Raw genomic sequence first — 22,680 nt, 5'->3', positions numbered from 1 at the left:
CGCCTGCGGCAGCGGAGCCGGAGCGCGCAGCCGGTGTCACCGGCGCAGCTGATTTACGTTCGGCGCAGCGCGGAACAACTGCTCGTGCCCCAGCAGGGCCCTATTTCAGGAGCAAGTGGCCGCGTTCCAGCAGTGCCCGAAACGGTCCCCCTCTAACGCAGATCTGGTAACGTCCGCGTTGGTTTAGCATTGGTGTCCGTCCGGGCCGTGAGATGTTTCCGGCAACTTAGCTGAGCTCCCCGGCAGCTTTCGCTGTGCCATCCAGCACCTTTCTGTTACACTTTTACAGTGGAAATAGGTCTCACCGTCGGGAAAAAAAATAACCGTATCTGCCACAGAAGGTTTAGCAAAGCACGGCTGAACTCCTTCCCGACTCTGCGGGCAAGGAGCAGGGCACTGGGATGCGGCCACACAAAGAGCTCTTTATGCAGGGAAGACTCCTGTTCCCAACAGCAATACCTTGTAATACGAGGAATAAGTTTTGTACGAGCGAGAAAGCCCGTGAGCGTTCAGCAGTTTTGTTCAATAATGTCAGGACATGGGAAGTAATTCTTGTTAAGATTACTCCTACCTTTAGTAGGGATCGTGGGATGTAGCTGTACAGAAAAAAAAAGATGCTGCTGCTTTTACAGCTACCCAGTGGAAAAAAACCCGCACTATATTTCCAGAAAACAGTACTGAAATCTTAAGGGAGAAAACTTGCAATCACACAAAAGTTCTTTGAAATTGAAATCATGCTTAAAGTGAATTTAGAAGTCCAAATTCTCTGTCAATTAGCCATGTCGATGTACAAAGCACATACAACCCGTAAGCAAAGGATGAAACTCTTCAGCTAATGTTTGGCATCCTGTACCAGTTGTGCTCCTAGACAGGCAACAGAACAACAAGCAGCACAACGTGTAATCTGGATCACTGACAGCAGGAAGGTTAAGGCACATGAAAGCCCAATCCATTTGTCCTTGCAACACTTCAAAATCCTCTCGTTTTTAATGCCTTACCTTATTTTCCACCGGGTCAGAGTCCAGTGCTAAGACTATTCCCATCTGCCAGTCAAGTAAACTTGCATAATCTGTTCCATCAAAACTCATCTGGCGGATATCTTGGCCATTTGCAAATAACAAAAATGGCTTAGGACCTGTCGATGAAAATTTGCACATATATTCACAGTGATCTCTAGGCTGCATCACTATCCAGCTAACATTGTAAGTAACAGTAGAAGACAAAATGAGGAACAGAAGCACAAAGAAATGAAGGCCCTTTGTCCTACATTTCACTTGCCTCAGAAATCAGAGATAAATGTGAATATAGGTTTTCGGCATCAGTGCCTTGCCCAAGATCAGCCTCAAAATTTGTGATAGAGGCAGTCACTAGCCTCGCTGCATTTCAGAGTGACTTAGCCTCAAGACAATCTTCCCTCTGCATTTCACAGCATCACCATAAAATGCCAGAACTTGACTTTTGCACATGAGAAGCCTTTCACCGTAAAAGCAAGGAAAATGCTGTCCTCCAAAAAAGAAAGCTTTTCCCTTATTCCTGAAACAAATGCCTTGTTCACCAAATGCAGACACCTCAACCCCAATTCTGTAACACTGGGCAGAAACTACACCCACATTTATATGAAGGCACAAAAACCTGAATACTGCAGATAGACCTCTGCAGTACAGGAGCCCAGAGTGAAATGCAGAAGTTGGGTAATAGACTGAATCTTCTGTGAGGGAGACTGAACCACATACTGGAGCTTGTTCTGGTATATTTCCAAAACTGTCTATTTTTCCAAACAACGAATACTTCCCAAGTTTGACAAAGTAACCTAAAAGCAGTACAAAAATGGATCCCAGTTATGCGATCTGCTTTAAAGGGCCCTAAAGTGTTTTTGCTTTTATTGGCAGAAATATGCAGGCATACCGAGGTACCGACCTACAGCAGTGCAGTGCTTTCTGTCTCGCTGAAGCTTATATCCAGGAAAACAAGCACACTCCCAGGAGGACGGGCTTAAAGAAGAACATATCTGACTACAGCCACCATTATCTGGAGATGTACAACCTTAAACAGAGCATTTGAAAATATTAACTTTGTCATTCTAAGAAAAAAATACAACAAAATCAGAGGCATAAAGCAAGAGAACGATTCACTCTGCTTGGGATTTCTACAGTGCAAAGCACCTCAGTGCTTTGATAGATTTACTGAAAGGCCTCCTGCTGAAATCAGAAGTCTGGTGAAGGGACAGCAAATTGGTAATAACAAATTGGTAATTTGCTATAAAGTAACCAATAGCAAATTGGTAATTCCAGAGTTTTTCCTGGAAATCTGCAACACAAGATGGGATGGGGGGGAGGAAGTGGAATATATAAAGAGGGCTTCCATGTGCTCGTTATTTCAGAGAACCCTTTCTCCCATGCAAATCTCATCCCATCTACAACAGAATAACAAATTTTATCAGACTTTGCACTACATGCAAAGAAACAGCAAATTAATGCCATTCTCTCCCAGAAGTTAATTAGGCTAGGATGGTGAATTGATACTTTCTAATACAACAAACCAAGATTTCATACAAAAAGAAACTAACCTTCCTTCTTGGGGCTGTACAATAGTTAGAGCCTCAATGCCAACCTGAGCTTACTCAGTGGAGTGTCCCTTGCAAAACAGCAACACTGACTGAATCTATGTGTACAGTCCACAGTATGTAAGGGATGTAAAACAAGAAGGGGATTTTTCAAAGTGTAAGACTGGCATTAATGGAGCTTTCTAAGACTGAAAGATACCGTTGAAAAGCTACAGTCCCCTGAATTTGGAAAGCTTGCTGGAATGGGGGATGACAGATGAGTGGGTGTAGCAGCTTCAAATATTCTGACTGCAAAAATTCCATTTGTGGGTAATTAGATGAAATTGCTATAAATTAGAGTGCCTCTGAACCTGGGTTAAATAATGCCAATAAAATCATCTTCAGATTTCACCCAAGCCCTAATTTTGTACCTCTATTTCCCTCAAATATAAATTTTAGATGTCTCCTGCAACAAACATCTGGGCAATACTTTGATCTGTGCTGACAACAAAAGAATTTGGCCTGCAAACATTGTATGTTGCTGCTAAGAACATCTATTTAAAAATGAAGATGAATATTGCTCATCTCAGCATTCAAAGCGCCTGACATACCATTGCCTCCTATCTTGTACAATCATTTACTGCTGTGCAAAATGGGTGTAAAATGCCATCATTCACTTCTGGCTCTCAGTGCCAAGAGCAAAGAGAATTTGGCAGGCACTACAGCTAGAAAAAAATGTTACTTACCCGTGCATGCTTTGCCATCCACTTTGAGTACAGATCCTTCAGGACAAAAGCAAACAGGACCCTTAGATGTTTGAAGGCAATCATGGCTACATTCAGTGTCGTTACTTGTACAGGGAATTAGCTCTACAGTAATTTTAAGAGGAAAAAAAGAAATCTTAAATTATGATAAACATTTTTACTAAGGCCCCCAAAAGAGATGTTAACACTTCCTTAAATAACAAAAAAAAATTTAAAAAATGTTTTAAAAGTGCAATGTTGACAGTACAACACTTCTGTGGTCTTTCTGGGGTTTGTTTTGGTTGGTTTGGTTTTTTTCCCAAAATTTTTTTAGCACCCTCTTCTAATTATAGCAAAGCAGAAAGCCAAAATTGCTGGGTCCTGAAGCCATCATACTGATCAGCTTTAAATTTTCCAAATTTGTATGAAGATCTTTTATCAAAATAGAAATAAATTTGAAAACTTTCTTTTTTGCGTGTCATAAAAAATAGATCAGGTTTTGAAAACTACAAAGAAGTTATACTGAAAGAATAAGTACAAAACACAAAGAGAATGAGGAAAAACTACTTTCCTACTACTGCAAGGATAACACAGCTAGAATCAATGAAAACAGGAGATGAACCTTCGAGAAATATAGCTATGTTCCTTAGTGGCAATTTTTGAAGTTGTAGGGGCAAAACCACCTGAGGCTGGCAATAGCTTTCCTTTACTTTCCATTATAATTGTTGGAATGCCAACGATTTTTTGAGTATTTCTTTACTGCGGTTTCACAGACCATCCTCCTTCCACCGTCAGTATTGCAGTGCTGCATCCCTTTATGCCCATTCTAGTGCCGTATGGCAACACCCGCTGGAAGACCAGAACTAATGCAAGTTTCCCACAGCTGCTGCTTTGAATCAGCTGCATACACTGGCTTAAATGGTGCATAGCTGTTGCAAATATTGCTTCTGCAGGGCAGCTGTGCTCCCGGCTGGGTTGTTCTAACCCCTTAAGCAGAGTGAAGAGGGTCATGAAACTGATCTTCTGTTTCTTTCTGACTAGAGCTTGTGGCTTTAGATGAAGAGCTTGGTGCAGGACTTGGAGGACAAAGCATCAACGTGTCTGGTCAGCACGTGGACTTCTCACCTTGCATCTCTCTCTCAAGCTGCGTAGATGGTGACATATCTGCCTTGTGCTGCAGTGGTTAAGGAGTTATACTGTCCATGCTGCATCCCTAGCCTGTGTTAGAAAAACATTATTTTCTATCTAATTTGAGCCAATCAAAATGTAGGCATATAGTTCAAGCTGTACTCTATCCAGAGTAGGACTGAGTTGCATAGTGTCTAAGTGTTGTTTTGCACACAAAAGGATATCCCACCTCCCAATAGCCTCTGGCTGCAGGGCTCCCATAGGTATTCTGACACATCTGGCTGCCTTCTGCAGCTGTCACACACACCCTGGACCCCCACATTTGGGTCACTGAATCCTACTCCTGGCTCCCTTTTAATAGAGAGGGAGAAGTGACTCTTGGAGGTCTAAAATAGATAGACTGACTACTAGAGTCTGTTAGACTCTGTTACTCTCTAGTAGCGATATTTAATGTACCCTAGGTCCTGATCCTGCCATGGTCCAGACTGAGCTCTCTGGTGTACACTGGCACCTCTACTTGGGGCATATACCAACGTTTTAATTCCATGGAAACAAGTAGAAGGACCATTTGCTTACACCTAAGTTTCACTTCATTATGAAATAGAAAAGTGTCTGGGAATATCCCAAGATCTCACAACTTGGATGCATTTCACATTTTATGTTCTAGACTTACTTTAGAAAGGCTTAATTCATTTGTAGGCTGAATATACACAATGCTGCATAAAGGGAGAACAAAAACTTTCACCTCCGACTCTTACTATGACTAAAATATGGTTCTTGAAGCTTACTGACAGACAGATCTTTGGTTTTCCCTCCACTTCTCTGTGTTCTCTGCATTTAGTTTATTCACATTTATTCAGCTTCACAGAGCTTCCTGGTTTAGGTACCTACATCATATAGATAAGTTCTCTCAGGCATACTTCTTACACACAATTTAATTAATAAAAGAAAAAAAAACAAAACAAAACAAAAAACCACAAGTACAGCAGTCCCCCGGAATAAATCGATTTTATGAGTACTTCTGTGTGTCTTACTCATTGCAAACAGACGCACATGCATTTAATTTCATTAATTTCATGCACATTAGCAATGCTATCAACCCTGACCTGAAGAGAAAAAAGACGATGTTGTAAGCTGCTCATTCAGAGACTGTGCAAATTGTTATGCAGGTTAGATAGAGTGAGCCAAATTCAGAGACCACATTTAAAAAGGTATAACTGCTTATCCACCTAGAATGTGCCACAGAGCCTAATCTGAGCAAAGAGGTCTCTCTAGAGACCCGGCTCTTTTTTTTTTTTGCCTCCTGAAGAGGCTGGCACTTGATTACTCACGTGTAACTTACACTTCCTTAAACACGACATCTGAATTCCGTTCACTCAGTTTAAGCTGATCCTACTTACGTAATAAAGGATTGGAAGCGAGCAACGCAACGCACACGACTTTCAGCGGTTCCAGTGTCAAATCAGGACTCTCTCCAATATCGTACTGGAGGAGGCATTTATGTATTACTGCTACTTACCATGACATGTTTTCCTATCAGGCAGCAGAACAAAACCTCTTGGGCAGGTGCAGTAGTAGGAACCGGGGATGTTCACACAGCCCAAAGTACAGCCGTGATTCCAGAAACCACATTCATTGATATCTGCCAAAAGAAGCACTTGCTGTGTCACAACAACATCATCAACCATTGTCAGGGAATTAGATTAATGAGACAAACTAACGGGCTTCAAGAAGTACTTCTTTTTCCCATTCGTTTTACAAAAATATGTTGGTCCTAATAAATGATGAAAAAGAGAGTTTGCAGACCTTATTCAAATAAGCTTTAAACACTTTCTAGCGAAACCTACTCAGGCTGCACGTGTCCAGCATATGTGCCTAGACTTTCAAAAGTATGCCTTCCCATATGGATTCCAGTGACAGATAAATCCTGTCTGCAGCCAAAAAATATACGTTATATACTTTCTTCAGACAAAAATTCTTTTAGAAGAATGGGCCCCAACATGACTTAAGTAAAATTCTCAAAACACAGAAGTAGTTTAGAAGTTGAAATTCGGAAAGCCATCCTGGTGAATTCCCCGAGATCTGGGTGCCTGCTGCTCAGGCAGGTCTGTAGCTCCTGTAAGCTAGGAACTGTGATGCCTTTATGTCTTTTCAAATGTGATCATGTAGTGAAAAAGATGCTTGTAAAAATTAGATGTAGACTATTATTAATAGTAATGTTAGATTTTTATTAAAAAAACCCAGATTAAAACAAACCAGATTAAAACATTTAGAAACATGTTGAGAATTTACGTCTTTTTTGAAAGTGGGGCTTAAGACAGCCATCTTGCTGCAGGGTTTTTCAGTGTTTCACCTTTGTTGATATATCTGTCTAGCTTTTTATTTAAAAATTAAATAAACCCCCATAAGCATGTCTGCTTAACTGAAGCTCCTTTAACTACTCAGGCTAAGACCAAAATTTCCCACAAGAATAGCATTTGTGACGTTTTCATAGGTCTCCTTTTAGACTATTTCAGTACCTGGAAGTACACAAAACTGAAATGGCACAACTGGAATTTTTAAGATCTCAGAGGTTTTTTTTCCTACTCAAGATATGAGTAAAGTAAAAGAACAGAGAATTTTTTCATCTGATTGGATAAAGCTGATGGGCGATTCGCATATTACCTTCACAAAACTGTTTATTTCGACTTAAAATAAAGCCAGTAGAACATTTACACCGATGAGTCCTTGAGTCTGGCCTGCAGATTCTTCTTCTGCACTTTTCTTTGTTCAAATCACAGGTTCCTTTTTCTGGAAGAACAAATATAGTGTAAATGTAATGGAGTTCTTACCATATCAACCATCAAGTAGAAACTCTTTTGAGAAAAGGTGCTCAGTGATGTGTCTTCTTCTCAACAGCTACTTGCTCGAAGGAACAACTTCTTATTAATAGAAAATAACATCTATTCTTTTCTCTTGTAAAATCAGGTCAAAAGCCACTATAAACATGAAAGTACTTGGAAGACTACGAGTAGGTCTGTGTGAACGATCATTTCTAGCTCCGTGGCAGCACAAGCAGACCTAGAGAGAACCTGAAGTAGGGGATGGTTTGGGTGCATATCTATAGCGACTTGTGAAAGGAAAACCCTGTGTAGCAGGCTTCATATGCCACCAGTCCTGCACGGTATTATATGTTACCAGGCTCTGTAAAACACTCAGAAAGAAGAGAGCAACAGAGAGCGAGCACACAGGCAAAAAGAGAAAAGAGAGAGAAAAGAAGAGAGCAAGCATAAGATGGCTGGAAATTATTAGCATAAAGCAGTGCTCGAGCCTCACATTATTTAACAAAAAACCAGCTCACAGATCATAATTACCATACGTTTTATTGAGACAAAAAGTACTAGCACAGTCTAGAGAATCTTTGTGCTGGAGTGGTCCTGGTTTCTGACTATGAGAAATACAAGCGCTACAAATCTTGAACTCAGATTTAAAACTCAGAATGTTTCTGATGTCCAACAAGATATGCTCACAGTTTCTTCAAAGGAAGCAGAAAAAAGTACCCAGCAGATCCCCAGAAGCCTTCCTACTTGTCCTGCTTCACAGAAAAAGGTGAACAGGTATTATTCAAGTATCTTTTTTTACGAGAAGGATTTGCAGAGCCTCGTGTCTGTGCTCAGCTATCTTTTAGAGCTGGTACTTTCACAGATATGCAACACTCGTGGTTTTATTTTTGTCTCCCAAACTATTATTTTTGTTTTAATCTTCCTAATCTTCTTCTAGGGTTGCTTGCCCCTTTCCCAAGCGAAGAATAGCCGAACTGCTGCTACCGAATGTGGTTATGCAGCCATCCACACGCAACGCCGTCTTTGCCCTGTGCTGTCTGTGTAACATAGAAGAAATCATGAGCTCATTCAGGCAAAGAAATTTGTACATGAACAATTCTCTTGTGCTATTTCTAATTCACCCTCTAAATTCCAAGAGTTGGAAAGCAGCCTAATATTCGACATTTAGTCTTCTGCTAGCCACAATAGAGAAAACGCTGCCTATTTGGTGGAATGACTGATCACATCTATAAAAGACTGAAATAATTTCCCAGACAGAGGCTTCATCTTGGCTGAAATTATCAATATTGCACTTATTTGCATCAAAATGTTTAATTCTTCTCTAAGAAAAGTTGTACCACTAAATGTACCACTAAAGTGGTGTATGATATATATGTATGGTGTATGATATATAATGATGTGTATATATATACACCCATATATAATGGGTGTCTAATCTTCAAATACAAAACTCATTAGAATGACAAAAGTGCATGTATATGCAATCACAAAACAATACAAAACCGAAACAAGACCACATTCAAGGCTGCATCTTATGTTTATCACTGGTGCTCGTTTTTTGCCCCTTGCTTGTACCATTGGTGGTGTTGGATTGAAGGTTGGACTTGATCTTAAAGGTCTTTTCCAACCTTAATGATTCTGTGATTTTGTGATTATTGTCTAATGAGACCTAAGGCACCAGGAATTACAAAAGAAATAACAGAAGTAATAATTTCACCATCTGGGCAATCTCAAGAGGATACTCCTTTTTAACCGAATAATTATTAGAACTTGATATTTCCATATCAATATGTTAAAAAACAATACTTCAAAACTTAAAGATTACTAAATTATTAATCACAAAGTTTTTAAGGTAATCTTTTCCGGAAGAACAACCCCTACAAACCATACTTCTAGTTTGTTTGTTTGTTGGGGGTTTTTTTTCCCCTCCCGTCACCTCTCCTATATGGAAATAGATGTTCTCAGATAAAAGCCTGATGCTGGTGTTTTACACTGGAAAGAAACACAACATAATTTCTCAAAAAAAATATTCTGAGTGTACTGAGTATTATTAATCTGTCAGAGAAGATACTTAAAAAAAATTCCAGAGGCAGTCTTTGAGATTTTAAGGTAATTAAGGTATTTTATGAGTCATTAATAAAAGTGTGAAGAACATTCCGGTAGGCATTTATAAATACACATACTGTCATCAAATCTGGGATTAGCTGTCAAAGAGAGTTGAGGTAAATTAAAGGCCATCTTCCAGAGGTAGTACTGCCATACTAAAGTTGTTGTGTGGGGTTATAGCAAACCCATAGCTGAATTAATGGTCTTCTCTGTACTTATTGGCCCTGACCAATCCAGGAAAGTCTTCTGAAAGAGAAAGGGAAGAGGGGACATGAGGAATTTAAGTAGTAAAATAAATAATCCAAATTCCAGTAAAAAAATCAAATCATGTCAGTTGAGCACTTGCCGTCAGTTCCCTTTTCATCTGAATGAACTCACTTGCTATCTGCTTTAAAGAAGGCTTGATAATTCACAGCTGACACTACATTGCAACATACATTTTCTTCGCTTGTACAGAGCATCCAATTAGTCTAGGTATGCTTTTATCTCCAGATTTCTCTGTTGTAAGATCAGCTATAAATCTCATTTGTACTCCAGGCTCATTAGTCCTCCTTTCATCCCAGTTCTTGCACTGGATAAGCCAAGTAACATACATGCGAAGTCCAAAAGGTTCATCTGGATTCAGGCTGTTAAGCTTCTTTCTACTCCACCACTTCCCAGACATTTTTACAAGAAGGTTTTTGGAATTTAAAAAAGGTGAACTGCTGACAACACTTACTGTCATACAAAAATTTACTAAACATGTTGAAAAATATAGGTGTATATACTGCAAGGCATTTAAAACCACTGGTAATTTATTTATTAATAAAGGTGGAGAAACCCTCTTTCCTGTGGAAAGAGAAACACCAGAAAGTAGCAAGTGGAGTTAATCTTCTGAGAGAAGAATAAAAGCTAAGTGCCCATAGTCATTGAAATTATGCTACACACTCCTGTGGAGAGGACACATGTAACACAACCAATTAGCCCCTGAGGTTCAAGAGACCACTACCATGAACTATCTTTCTTGGTCACTGTTTCTTCCTCTCCATCTTCATGCATATCCAGACAGGGTGACAGACACCCAAGGAGGCCTCATGAGACCTTCCAAATCTCATTGTAACGACCCTGAGACATGTGGACATGCCACTGTCTGCACCACAAATGTATCCTTCCTTAGTTACTCTGTGTGAGAGCACCAAACGTGTCAGCCAGGATGACTGTTTCCACCAAAGCAAGCACAAAACAGGTATTGTCTCTCAATAGAGGATCCTGGTGTTTACAACAATAAGCTTGATTTCCAGGAACACTTTCTCTTCTGCATCTCAACAGCTCTGCACTGCAAACAAAGCATTTGAAGGTGAAAGTTCCCTTGAAGATTTTGCTTTTCCCACTCAGACCAGGCTTCAGGAAGGAGAGACAGCACAGTACCATATAAAGCTGTTGGTTGGCATGAAGACAGACAAAAGCCTGTTTTGTAGTAGATATTTAGAAATGGTTCAAGAGAGATATTTACAGTTTCATTTTTGCTCATATAAACAAACACCACTTTCTTCTCATGTCTTTATACCACCTATACCTCTGGGAACCCATGGCCATCTTCCCTTGGGCGTTCTGCAACCATTGCTCAACACACAAATGCCTCTATGCTGTTTGCTCAGTTGTCCATATCCAAGCAAAACTGGTGACAAAAGCTATTCCATTAAAGCAAGAATACTCTATGTCTGATTTCCAGAGATCAGAGAACAGGACATTATTTCCCCTCGACACCCCCCACTTCCTACTGCCTCGGCAGGAATCCTCAAGGAGAGCGAGCTATCCAAAGTCAACTACCTTCATTTTGTGACCTACAGCAAAAGGCAGTGACATGACCACCTCAACCTGTAGGCTGCAACTGATATCGACTAAAGAGACCCAAGGCTCTTATTTCATAGTTATTATGGCAACTTCAAGTCTGTCTAAAACAGGCTGGCTCTAATCCAGCCATTTCACAGCAAAGCTGAGACATCCACAGTATCACTGTAGGACACACTAGGCATTTCAAATCCTTTAGTGCCATAATCATCAGAGATGTTTAGATGCACATTAGAATAAAATTTAGAGAAGGGAGCAGACATTTGATGATCTACATGGTGAATTAAAAAGCTGCATGCTCTGTGCATTTAGCAGGACAGTATAAACATATCTTTGTGCAAACAAAGGGAAGAGAAGGAGAAGATCACGTTTATCTGCATATGCCTTCAGATTAATGAAATGAGCAGCTCACGCTCAGCACACTTCCAGCCTGATACTCCAGCTGGAGTTATACACACCAAGTGGAACTGTGGATCACTGATGTTAAAGGAAACTTTTTTGACTTCACTGAGGCCTGGAATTTTGCTGAAGAACATTATTACTGTGCAAAATCAGAGTGTATGATGTTATTATTCTCACACATACAACTTTATCATTACAGTTTACTTACCAGAATCCTGAGGATCTGTTCTTACACCTGGCTGTTTAAAGGGATGCACCACTTTTATCTCCAGTGGTGGAAAAAATGATGGCTTCAGGCTAATTGTGACTACAACTTCTCCAGTATACTTGTTGGCTCTCCATATCATACCAGATTTCAACTCCGAATAGTACAGGTGCTCAGCAAAGAGAGACATACCAAGCAATTGATGTCTACAACAAAGAGAAGATAACACAAAGTGGCACATTACCTGATCCCTATATATTTAGTCACTCATACGTTTTCTGAGCATCTAGTTCAGTCAAGATCTTATATTATCTTATATGTATGGGAATCAGATGAGGTGCCAGAGACGTTCACAAATAATCCAGCACCCAGAATCCTGCAGATTTGCAAGAAATAGAAGCAAAATGGATAACCTGCATTTCTCACAGTTCGTATGAGCTTCATTCGGGACTGACTCAATTGACAGAGAAAGGCTAGGCATCACCCTGCTTCTGGGGAAGCCAGCGACTAAAATGGACACTCGCTTTGTTGAAGGATGTAGGCCAGAGCAGTTCCCCCATTTCCCAATTTCTAATGCCTGCTCTGATGCTTCTGACTGCCCCAGGAAATCAGGATGGAGATGGAGGGGTAGGAGTAGGGCGTTCCTAAAATCCGTCTTGCTGCTTCTGCTATCGCAGGAATTTAGTTTCCATCCGCTGGTCGGTTATAGCGGCCAGCAGGAACCACAAACGGGCCCAGTTTTAAGTAAGAGGGAAAACAGAAAAAATACTGAAAGTGGGATTTTTGGTCTCCACTTTCCAGTACATATTCCCGGTGGAAAAAGGAGAACCCGTATCATCCAGACTCAAAGGGAACGTGTGGCTGCCATAGTGAACACCAGCCAGCTCAAGGGAGAAAGGGGAAAAGGGCAAGGAAAAATCCAATGTGACAGCTGGCAAGGTAGGCAGAAACCAGCTCTGTGTTCGCCACGTGCAAATGGTGTGCTGCGTATTTAAACCAGCAGGCCGGTATTTTCCTCATTTTGCGGTTGGCAATCCAGCCATACTGACAGAAACCGCAGTGATAGGAGGTCACCTCGTTCTCGGTACCTCACCGAAAACGTGCCCACCACGGAGCATCTGCGCCACTGCACAGCACGAGGGCCAAAGGTGAAGGGCACCCAAAGGCACAGGGGCCTGACAGCCCCCTCAGCCGTGCTCAGCCCCCGCGCCGGCGGGCAGAGGGGAGCAAGTCTGTTGCGTAGGACAGTTTTCACCAGGCCTGCCGGCGCCTGGGCCTGAGCACAGGGGGTTATCCGAGCCTCCCGCCTGGCCGCTGGGGAGGACAAGGGCCTTAGAGGAGGATAGGGAAGACCCGACAGCTGAGCTCACCCACTGTGACCTTGGACAAATCATTTAATCTCTTTGGTTTTGGCTTCTCTATCTGCAGAAAAAAGCCACTAATAAATGCTCAGAGAAGATTTCTAAGGATGAAGTAGTTACCATTTGCTGAAAGTTTGGAAGATGGAGAGTACTGAGTGGTGGTATTACCCTTACAATACTGACTTTCTCCCATTTTCCTATCAGTAATTTTAGATTTACGGTTACAGGCCATTTGCACTACACTCTCTACTCCTTATCGTGTTATGAACTGACAAAATAAAAGGGAGAATGAGGAAGAGAGCTTAACTGCATCCCTGGGAAATGAGTGTTTTATTTCTGACAAGCTCAGGAAAACTCACCGGATAGAATTTTTGAGCAAACGAACAGCTCCACCATCATAGTCGCATGATCCAATATGGGAAATCTCTTTCCCGTGGTCATGCTGAATCCAGTAGAGCCTTGTGTCAACCAAATCTAGTGAGATGGCCTTGATTTTTTCTGTGGTTCTTAAAACATTTATCACATCACTTCCACCGAGGGACACTCGGTGTATGCTGGAAACTGTACCATCTGAAGACCAAAATAATAACCTGCAGGCAAGAGAGGCATATTTTTTTGGGGAAAAAAAGAACCCACCAAAAAACCCCAAAACCCAACAACAGAAAAACCCCCCACATTTGTAACATCACATCACTGCTACACACTCCTTGTTTAGTTGCTGCTGTATAAGGAATTTGTCAGTCTTACCACAGTGCTTTCAGAACCAAAACTGATAATAAAGCAAGGGACTTGCTTAATATGTACTCAACCATTTCAGGAAAGCCCCATTTACATCTCCCCTTAACATGGTTCTATTAAGAACGGAAATAACTTTTTACAACAAATTGTTGCCTGTTTAACAGAAGCAATATTACCACAAAAGTTGTGTTACAGTTGTTTTCTTATTTTAATAAATGTGTTTCTATCAGAGACTGTAAGACTCTGTTCAGGAAGCAGTGAGATCCTAGAAACTTCTCTCATGTAGGTCAAGCAGGAATCAGCCCAGCTTAACCACGAAGCACTAGCGCTTGTCTCTCTGCTTTGTTCGGCCATGCAGTTGGAGAAGGAAACTGGAATAACCTCTCAAAGCTGGAGGGAACCCCTGCAAACTTGGGGAAAGGCACATCTTTGAGGCAGATACGCATTGCCCTCTGCCTCTGGGGAGGAATCTGTCTCCAGAAACTCTAGTGTAACACATCACTTAAGTGCTTAACGTAAAAACACCATTTCTATTATTGTTCTCATTTCTTTCTACCTTCTTGCTGGTTATAGCAGCCACACTATGCTGTCATTAAATTAACACACAGTCAAAACACAGCTCCAATACTCAAAAGAGTTATGCACTGAAGCTACTTATGTGTCAAGTTATTCATGGATCAGAACCCGGATTTACTAATGTGACTAAGGTTAACAAAAGCCCTTCCAAAATAGTAAATTATCCTTATTCATGTATCTTTTATTTTTTAATATTTGGGTTTAGATTCTTTGCTTGGGTTTCTCATGCACACAAATTCCAAGAAGCATCATCATGCTGCATTGTCTTCACAAAATTTCAGAATTTATATTCTGAAAAACAATGTAGCATAAAGCTAGCTTTACTACATTTATGTTAATCATTTGTTGAAGGCCCCAAAATGGCTTAGATCTCACTGGCAAGGGAATATACTAAACTAGTAGGAAGAATCAGGCCCTGCCTCGCAGCTTTTCCTCACTGTTACATAGTCTTTAGTTATCATAGGATACTAACGCATAGGTGAAAACATGTTTCCAGAAGGACAGCCCAAATTTATACCGACAGTTTTAAATACTTTAATAATATGTGCTTGCATTTCTATAAGCCCCTGTTATTTATGAAATGTCACTACTCTGGAAGTTTGGACAAATGCTAGGATTTACTTTTTACAGATAAGGAAACTAAGAAACAAAGGTGGTTATAGTCTCTGTGAGCAACTTCTGCAAATCACTGTAGGGACAGGATATGATACGAAAAAACAGGAAGACAGAAGAAGAATGAAGATTAGAAACCATCTTGAGTAATTGCCAGCCTTCACTGTATTGCCCTCTATTTTTCCTTAGTCTTAATCCTTATTTTTTAGCATTTCTAAACACCATTACAAAATAAATTGATCTTACAGCAATAGTTATATTATTACTAGGAAAATAATCCTAACACTGCTAATATCCAGACACACTTTTTGAGAAAAACTCTGTTTTGAGAAAAACCCTAGGGTGTCACATTGACCTTCATTACTTGAGTTGCACACATTTGAAGGAAGACATTGTTAATACCAGATTTAACTCATGTTTATGCCTGTGCACGTAAACATGCTGGGGTTTTTAATTCACTTCACTTTAAAAATAGAGCCCTCGGAGTTTTCATACAAGTAAATTTCCATAGGGCATAAAAATTATGTTAGACTTCCTAGAGCCTACTTTCTTTACAGTTCATTATTGCCTTATTGGCCTGCTGTAAGCACACGAGTACAGCTTTTATGCATGGTGAATCACACCTAGGTGAATATAGGCACCTGAGTCTTCCCAAACTTCGTCTAAGTTCAGTAAATATATCCCTATGATGCTACTTGTAACATGTGATTCATTGGCATTTGACAGTGGGTTTGAGGACTTGTGAATCTTTCCGAGATTGGCAAATACTACATTCAGAAGCAAATCAGAAAAAAAAAAAAAATTATATAGGCTGATGTTCAGGCCTTTAAATCCCACCCAAATTATAAGGCTACAAAGAATACTAGTAATGCTACTAGCATCAGAAGATTGGTTGATGTATAAGTGTACTAGGAAAGGGCACATAAGCCTTAATATTAAAATAGTTTCACACACTGCTGAGCAACTTTACTGCAAATCAAAAGTGGCAACAAAAACATGCTTTTGCTGTACAAAGCAGAAGCAGCTCGAAGTCTCCTCAAGCTTATATTTTTGCAACTTTAATGGCAGAGGTTCATGTGTAAAGAGAAATTAGTGTGGAGAGACCACTGTGACAATCCATATTGATATTTCTAGAGGCCAAATCTCTTATGTGAGCATGGTTCTCTGTAAATAGCTCGAAGCAGAAAGAAGCACCTTTATGAAGGACAAATTACTAGTGACACAAAGTAGCAACAGTAGATTCAGAACCAATATTCAGAGCAACTGGCAAAGAGACAAGGGAAACAGGAACAAAACTGTAAGTTTAGATCTTTTTTTCAGAAAACATACTAATTTATATTCTAAGTATGCCAGGTCTCGAGCACAAGGCAATCCCAACATTTGCAGGCATCATTCCCCTTGTTGCTCCAATCCTGCTTTCTGCTGCCCTGAAACTTTGCTGCCTGTGAGAATGGACCAGCAATGTCTCTTTTCTCTCAGCTCCCCTCACTAGCAAAATTTTTGCTGATGATCAAGAGGTATAGATTCTGCATTAGACTTTGGTGGGCTTTTCTCATGCGCTTCTCTATTTATATTTTATATTCTTATTAATCTTTTATCCTCTTTTGTCAAAGTTCAAGGAGGTATTGGTCTATAGATAACACACTGTGCACAGACTAGCCCCGCAGCCTATAAACCACAATCATAGCACTGTGCATATTTTGAGTCCATTTCAATGATATCACTAACGCAGTTAAATTTACCTTTGCGCGGCATCAATGATGATCCTTGTGGGATGACCAACATCTCTTAGGAGAACTCGGCGTTTCTTCCCATTCATGTCTGTCGCTTCTATGGTTGCTTTTTGTCTATTGGCCCAGAGAATGTCTTGATTTATCCAGTCAATAGCAAATCCTGAAATGCCTTTGTCTATGTAACATAATCTCTGTAAACGAAAAAAAAAAAAGACAACAAAAAATATACTTGACTTTCAATACAGGGAACAGAGTGCCAGACTGAAGCTTCCCACTTCATTCCTTTGCCTGTTTCATTTTCTCTCAGACCTGTAGATATTTCTCTTTCTTATTTTTTAATCACTTTCATTTGGTCTTTATACTTACACATACTCCTTCTGCATTGAGTGACCTCCTGTGAAAGTGGAAATTGCTCTCCATGAGAAATACACTGGATTAATCTTTTAACTACAATTTCTTGCATTTGGCACGCTATGAAGCGCCCAGACCTGTACCCTTACAGGTGGAAGACTTCCTAACACATGGTTGCTGGACACTGGTCCTTAAAAATCAGTGTAAAATACATCAGTGAAGACTCAACATGGGTACAGGAACACTGGCAATCTCTCTCAAACAAAAGAAGGCTCTCACAGCACTAAAGTTCAGCCACAACAGCCTGTCTGCCCTTCTTAATCAGACAAATGCAATGAACTGCACAGCTTTTTCTGAACAAAGGATGAAGTGCTAAAAGAAGCATTTATGCAACCATAGAAACCAATAAAAGGTTTGAGAAAAAATGAGTAAGAATTCAAGCACATTCTTCTCATACCATTTGTGCCAGTTTGAGTTACAGTAATCTGGAAGATAAACTTCCATAATGCCAGGAATTAATTTAAAACTGTGGTAGAAACATTATTGTCTTCGAAGCTTTAGTTTGTCTGAATTTCCTCTCCTTCATTTTTAACTCCCCTTCACTTGATCCGCAGAAAATACTAAATGTACTGTGAATGCCAGTAAAACAGCCTAGACTCAGGACCATAACTATTACAACAGCAAAAACTATTAAATAAGTCTTAAGTGCTAATCAATGAACAGGAATGGCAGAATTGTACCTAAAAAGCAAGTGGTTTCCATGGAGGGTTTTATACCCATTAGCTTGGAGAATTCCAGAGAACTGATTACTTACCTCTCGTTTTGTGCCATTCAGGTGAATTCTTTGAAGTAGTCGCCTTTCAGAGTCTACCCAATACACTTTCTCTTCTGTATAATGAAAATCCATAAGCGTTGACTGACCAGTATCAGCCACCAACCTTTCGTGATTGGTCCCTTCAGTGTCAATTCTAAAGATGGCAGTTCCATGGCTAAAAAGTAGGAATGGTGCAGGGTCTGATGTGGAGAAAACAAAAAGAGACCAACTAATAGATAAGTATTGCACTTTTGCTGCATTAAGTTCTCATCAGTATTATACTAGCCAAAGAGAAAGTTCAGGATCTAACCATCTCTCTCATATTTTAATGATAAATTTCCACACATGTCACAGAGAATATAAGATATAAATGTAATGGTCCTTTCACATCTGATGCTGAAAATTACATCAAAAATCTGAGTCATGAAACTGAGATTGCAGTGGTTGTTACCACTAGTCGCAAATCCTACAGCCTAGTCAGAATTCAGAAGAACCATTGCATGCATGCTAACAGAGGTTGGAAGAATTATTCCATGGATGCATCTCCAAGTTGAAGACTACTTCCAACTATTGCACTATAGTAAGAATTTATCACAGAGAGGTAGGTGGTCTGGAGTCTCACTTTAACTATGCAAACAGGGAAATTGAAGATCCCAAGACAGGACAAAGGAAGAAGCTAGAAACTGTGGAGGTTTCTTGTGATGCAGAGGGCTGAAGGAACCCAAAAGACTTGTACTTAAAACTCCTACAGCTCAACAGCAACAACTCCTTCCACACAAAAACTGTGTTCATACTGAGTGAAAGGAAAGAGCGTATCGGTAACTTAACATAAAATATGTTAAAATGAAAGGCATTCCAGTTATGCCCCAAACTCTAGAAATCCAATTAAGGTTGAAAATGATGAGCAACTAGGATGGTCCAAATAGCCTTAATGTAGCCTTAAAACCAGGTCTTTAGTATGGAAGTAAAATTAGTAGGGCATAATGGTTGGGGCTGCAGATTACACTAACACAGTTTTATCAAGTCATCTTTGTTATTTTTAGGGTATCACCATAGGGCAGGGGAACCTGCCTGAGGAACCTTAACTGCATTTCCAAACCACAATGGTTTTCATTTAGGCAATTTGAATATTATGGATGTCTATCAAGTGTGTAGCGGAGGAAAGGAGTTTTTATGTAACCAGTCAAATTTTAGCCTTCATTTCAAAAAGAAACATTTGTTTTTCATAAATAAATAAATAAATAAAATTTGGGTGTGTACAGCCTAGTCTTTAATTTACCATTAAAACAACATCCAAAGAAGAAAGCCCATTGTGGTGGTAATGGTGGGGATTTATAAAATGGTTGCCTGAAAAAACAGATCATGGCACACAAGTAATGCTCTAACCAAGTGACTCTGAAATGCAATTATTGATATAGATCCAACAGAATGACAGCTTTCAAGCCTGTCTAATCACTTGCTGACTTGATCTTCCTGCAATGCAGAGCAACTCTCCGTTTATCAGGGATGGATGTCATCAAAGATTCACTATCATCGGTTTTCTTGCACATATACTTTTGAAAATTAAACTAGTTTTATTGACCAAGTTTGCAAAGTTTCAATTAAATATCTTTACTATTAGCATGAAACCTGAGGCTTTAAACTCAACAAACATCACTTCTACAAATTTTAGCCAGGTGCTCCACCTTCATCATGGTTGTAAGGCGCAACAAACATCACTTCTACAAATTTTAGCCAGATGCTCCACCTTCATCATTGTTGTAAGGCAGTTTGATTCAACCCCTTTCACAGCAGAGGAATGAGACTAATTTTGATTTCTCCAAGTGAAGAGCAAGTTAGGCAGGAAGTTCTGACAAGTACCCAAGATGTAATTTTCCTCTGTTCACAAGGAAGATGATCAGTACTCTGTTTCCATACTAACAGACTGTTTTGTATCTCAAGTTTTCAGGCTATTACCCAGTTAGAACAGCTGCTTCTAGGATTTGAGAGACTCCCTTTTTCTGCTGCTATTTGCATTGAGCAACCCCATGTGAGAATATTTAAACTATGAAGCCTTGCTTTACGTAAGTGGTAAATGAACGGTGAAGTGTAGCAAGGTTGATTTATCTCAGGAATTTGACAGCTGTACTGCCTGCATTTTTGCCAATTAGTTGACCAAGAGCATTTATAGACTTTGTTTTCATCCTTTCCAGTCTCTGAATTTCCTATCAGGCATCCATAAATGAGGGCTGTAAATGGAACAGGGACCGAACAAATCTGATTTTGATTGCAGAGGCACCAGTCAGATTTGGGTCTTAATTTTATCAGCGATTTAATGAACAGGTAAACAACACCTACATCAAAGACCTTCCTGTCTTTAAAACATGAGGGTATTTCACTTGGTTTACGCCCTACAGAAGGGTTTATACCTAGCATGAGGGTTCCTTATCCATCACAGTAGCTCCTGAACCATCACTCACTTTCTACTGCTGTTATAAATGTTAGCAATAATGTTAAAAAGAAAGTTGAAGTCCTCTGATATTAAGGTAGGTTTGTTCTTTGAAAGATACCTGTGTACATGTATCACTGAGGTAATGTTTGTTTTCACTTCACTTCAGAATTGAAGAGCTTATAAAACATTTTATTAAAAAAAAAATCATCTATTTAAGGGGCTAGAGGTGTCTAGGCAGGACTGTAAAAAATCCAGCTTGGGTCTTTGTGAGTCACATGTTGCTGTCAACAATGATGATTCTAGGAGCTGAAGTGACCGTGTTGGTGCCAGTTTGGGAGCTGCACAGAATACTTTTTGTTATATTTATGGTCCCAAAAGCTACGTACATGGGAGTCAAGTAGGTCAGAAACATACCCTGTCACATCCCATCTCTGCATTAGCGAGAGTCCCAGGCAAACGTTAGTCAGAAAAAGAAAACCTGAGCTCCTGGAGCTGTAGCATATTCCAGACAGGAGCCAAAACCAGACATTTGGAAAACCAAGGTGGAGAGGTAAGAGGTGAACTTCAGAGCACTCCCACATCATACTGTAGATGCAATATAGAGTTAAACCAATCAATAAAATCCAGCTGGATTTTTTCCCATGGGTCGCATCAGTTGAGGACAAAATGAAGGCTATTTGAAGGCCATAACTGTGAATATCTTCCTCTTGGAAGAGCTAAAAACTTTTAAAATTTAAATACATCTTACACATTCAAAAATCAATTTATACGCTGAGGACAGAGCAAGAGAGAGAAAGAACTTACAATAGCACTCATGTTTATTAAGAAACTGCCAACAGGCCAATCCAAAATAAGGGCTTACTTCTTACGATTTCTCAGCAATGTCCCTAGAACCTAGACACACTGGGAAGACATCAATGCCAACACACTGAAAGAGGCAAAGGTAGCAAAATCTTGTGTGCTGCTGTGTTTTCCTGGAAGTAGTACGGACTAAGAGTAAGAGTAAGGCATAAGAGTTTACAGTTCCAAGCACACAGAGAGAGTACGTCTACTAAACCGGAAGTCATTGTTTAGTTTTATATTTTTGTTTTCATATGTTCATTCATCTTCCCACCACCATGATTTCCATTCTTCACCATCACTCTTCTGTGGCACCCACCTTTGGCCTTGCTGCTTACCCACACAGTAGAAGGGGCAGTCTTTCCCATCAGGGAACCACAGCACACCAGTTGCCGTCCAGTAGTGACCAGCCAGGCATGGTTCACTTCTTTGAAAACTAATGCTAACTAAATCTCTAATGCTCTTTTTTAGTCATCAGAAAAGAAAAGAACCTTACCATTCACATAGCAAGACCATTTGTTAATACCCAAAGTGTAGCCAGGCAGACAGGAGCAGATGTAGGATCCTGGAACATTGATACAGGTTTGGCCACAGGTTCCCAAACCACCTTCAAGGCATTCGTCGATATCTGAAACATGTTTTTGAACAGATCAGGAAAATTCAGATGGCAAAAGCAGCAAAGAGCAAAGAGAAAGGATACCCTTGACATAGTTATCTAATAATAAATTGGACACAAAATTTAATATCCCATCATTTACAAAGAAGAGGAGGATGGCTGTATTGCTTCATGAATTGGTTTCAGAATTATTGTTTTGTCCATTGTCACATGCACAGTGATTTTTGTTTTTATTAGAAGAATGTCCAGGGAAATTACCATTCTCCCTAGTGTCTGGGCAGTCTGGCCTCTGATTGCCCAAACACAGGCGAGACACTTGTCTTGTACTCTATTTCTGTGATTTGCATTATCATTTGCTATGCAAATTCTGCCTACAGCTGCTTCCACAGTAATAATTTTGCCAACAAATTAACAAACTTTGCAAAACAGCAAAGCGGCAAATAGACTGCCACAGCACTGAGTTCCACATTGAGCTCATTTTGGTTTGAGTCAACTCTCAGAAATACATACAAAACACTAAAACCCCCACGATACTCTGACAACAAGAAACCCAAACCAAGGCAACAAGCAAACTAATTAGAAACTTGGCTTTTAAGTGGCAGATTAGGCAAAAGCCCTTAGGAATTAAAAGATATCTGATGTATTTATGGTGTTTTATCAGGGCTTGAGGCAGTAACTATTAATTAAGTCCTAAATTAAGAGCTTTATTTTTCAAAAAAAAGGCCACTACTGAGGAGCATATTTTACACTAAGGGGGAAAGATATTAACCCCTTTGACAGTACCATGGATGATTGTCCCAGAAAATTTAGATAAACTTTAGTTCCTGCTG

General features: G+C 39.9%; 1 protein-coding gene across 1 annotated transcript in view; it reads right to left on the bottom strand.

The window, feature by feature from the left end:
- Nucleotides 1–998: 998 nt before the first annotated feature.
- EGF (epidermal growth factor) overlaps nucleotides 999–22,680 on the bottom strand; it is a gene marked incomplete at its 3' end in the record, with an annotated part of 30,329 nt that continues 8,647 nt past the window's right edge. The window contains exons 2-11 of the mRNA XM_010289135.1: nucleotides 21,731–21,862; nucleotides 17,964–18,163; nucleotides 16,808–16,989; nucleotides 13,499–13,729; nucleotides 11,782–11,984; nucleotides 7,078–7,203; nucleotides 5,933–6,055; nucleotides 3,289–3,411; nucleotides 1,918–2,043; nucleotides 999–1,135 (exon numbers count right to left, since the gene is read on the bottom strand). Of these exons, the coding sequence (XP_010287437.1) occupies nucleotides 999–1,135; nucleotides 1,918–2,043; nucleotides 3,289–3,411; nucleotides 5,933–6,055; nucleotides 7,078–7,203; nucleotides 11,782–11,984; nucleotides 13,499–13,729; nucleotides 16,808–16,989; nucleotides 17,964–18,163; nucleotides 21,731–21,862 (1,583 nt within the window). The remainder of the gene's footprint in view (nucleotides 1,136–1,917; nucleotides 2,044–3,288; nucleotides 3,412–5,932; nucleotides 6,056–7,077; nucleotides 7,204–11,781; nucleotides 11,985–13,498; nucleotides 13,730–16,807; nucleotides 16,990–17,963; nucleotides 18,164–21,730; nucleotides 21,863–22,680) is intronic.

This window comes from Phaethon lepturus, unplaced genomic scaffold (assembly GCF_000687285.1).
Source record: "Phaethon lepturus isolate BGI_N335 unplaced genomic scaffold, ASM68728v1 scaffold28120, whole genome shotgun sequence".
Lineage (NCBI taxonomy): Eukaryota > Metazoa > Chordata > Aves > Phaethontiformes > Phaethontidae > Phaethon > Phaethon lepturus.
Note: the sequence above shows the minus strand (reverse complement) of the source record. Positions and strands in the feature narration are given on the sequence as shown.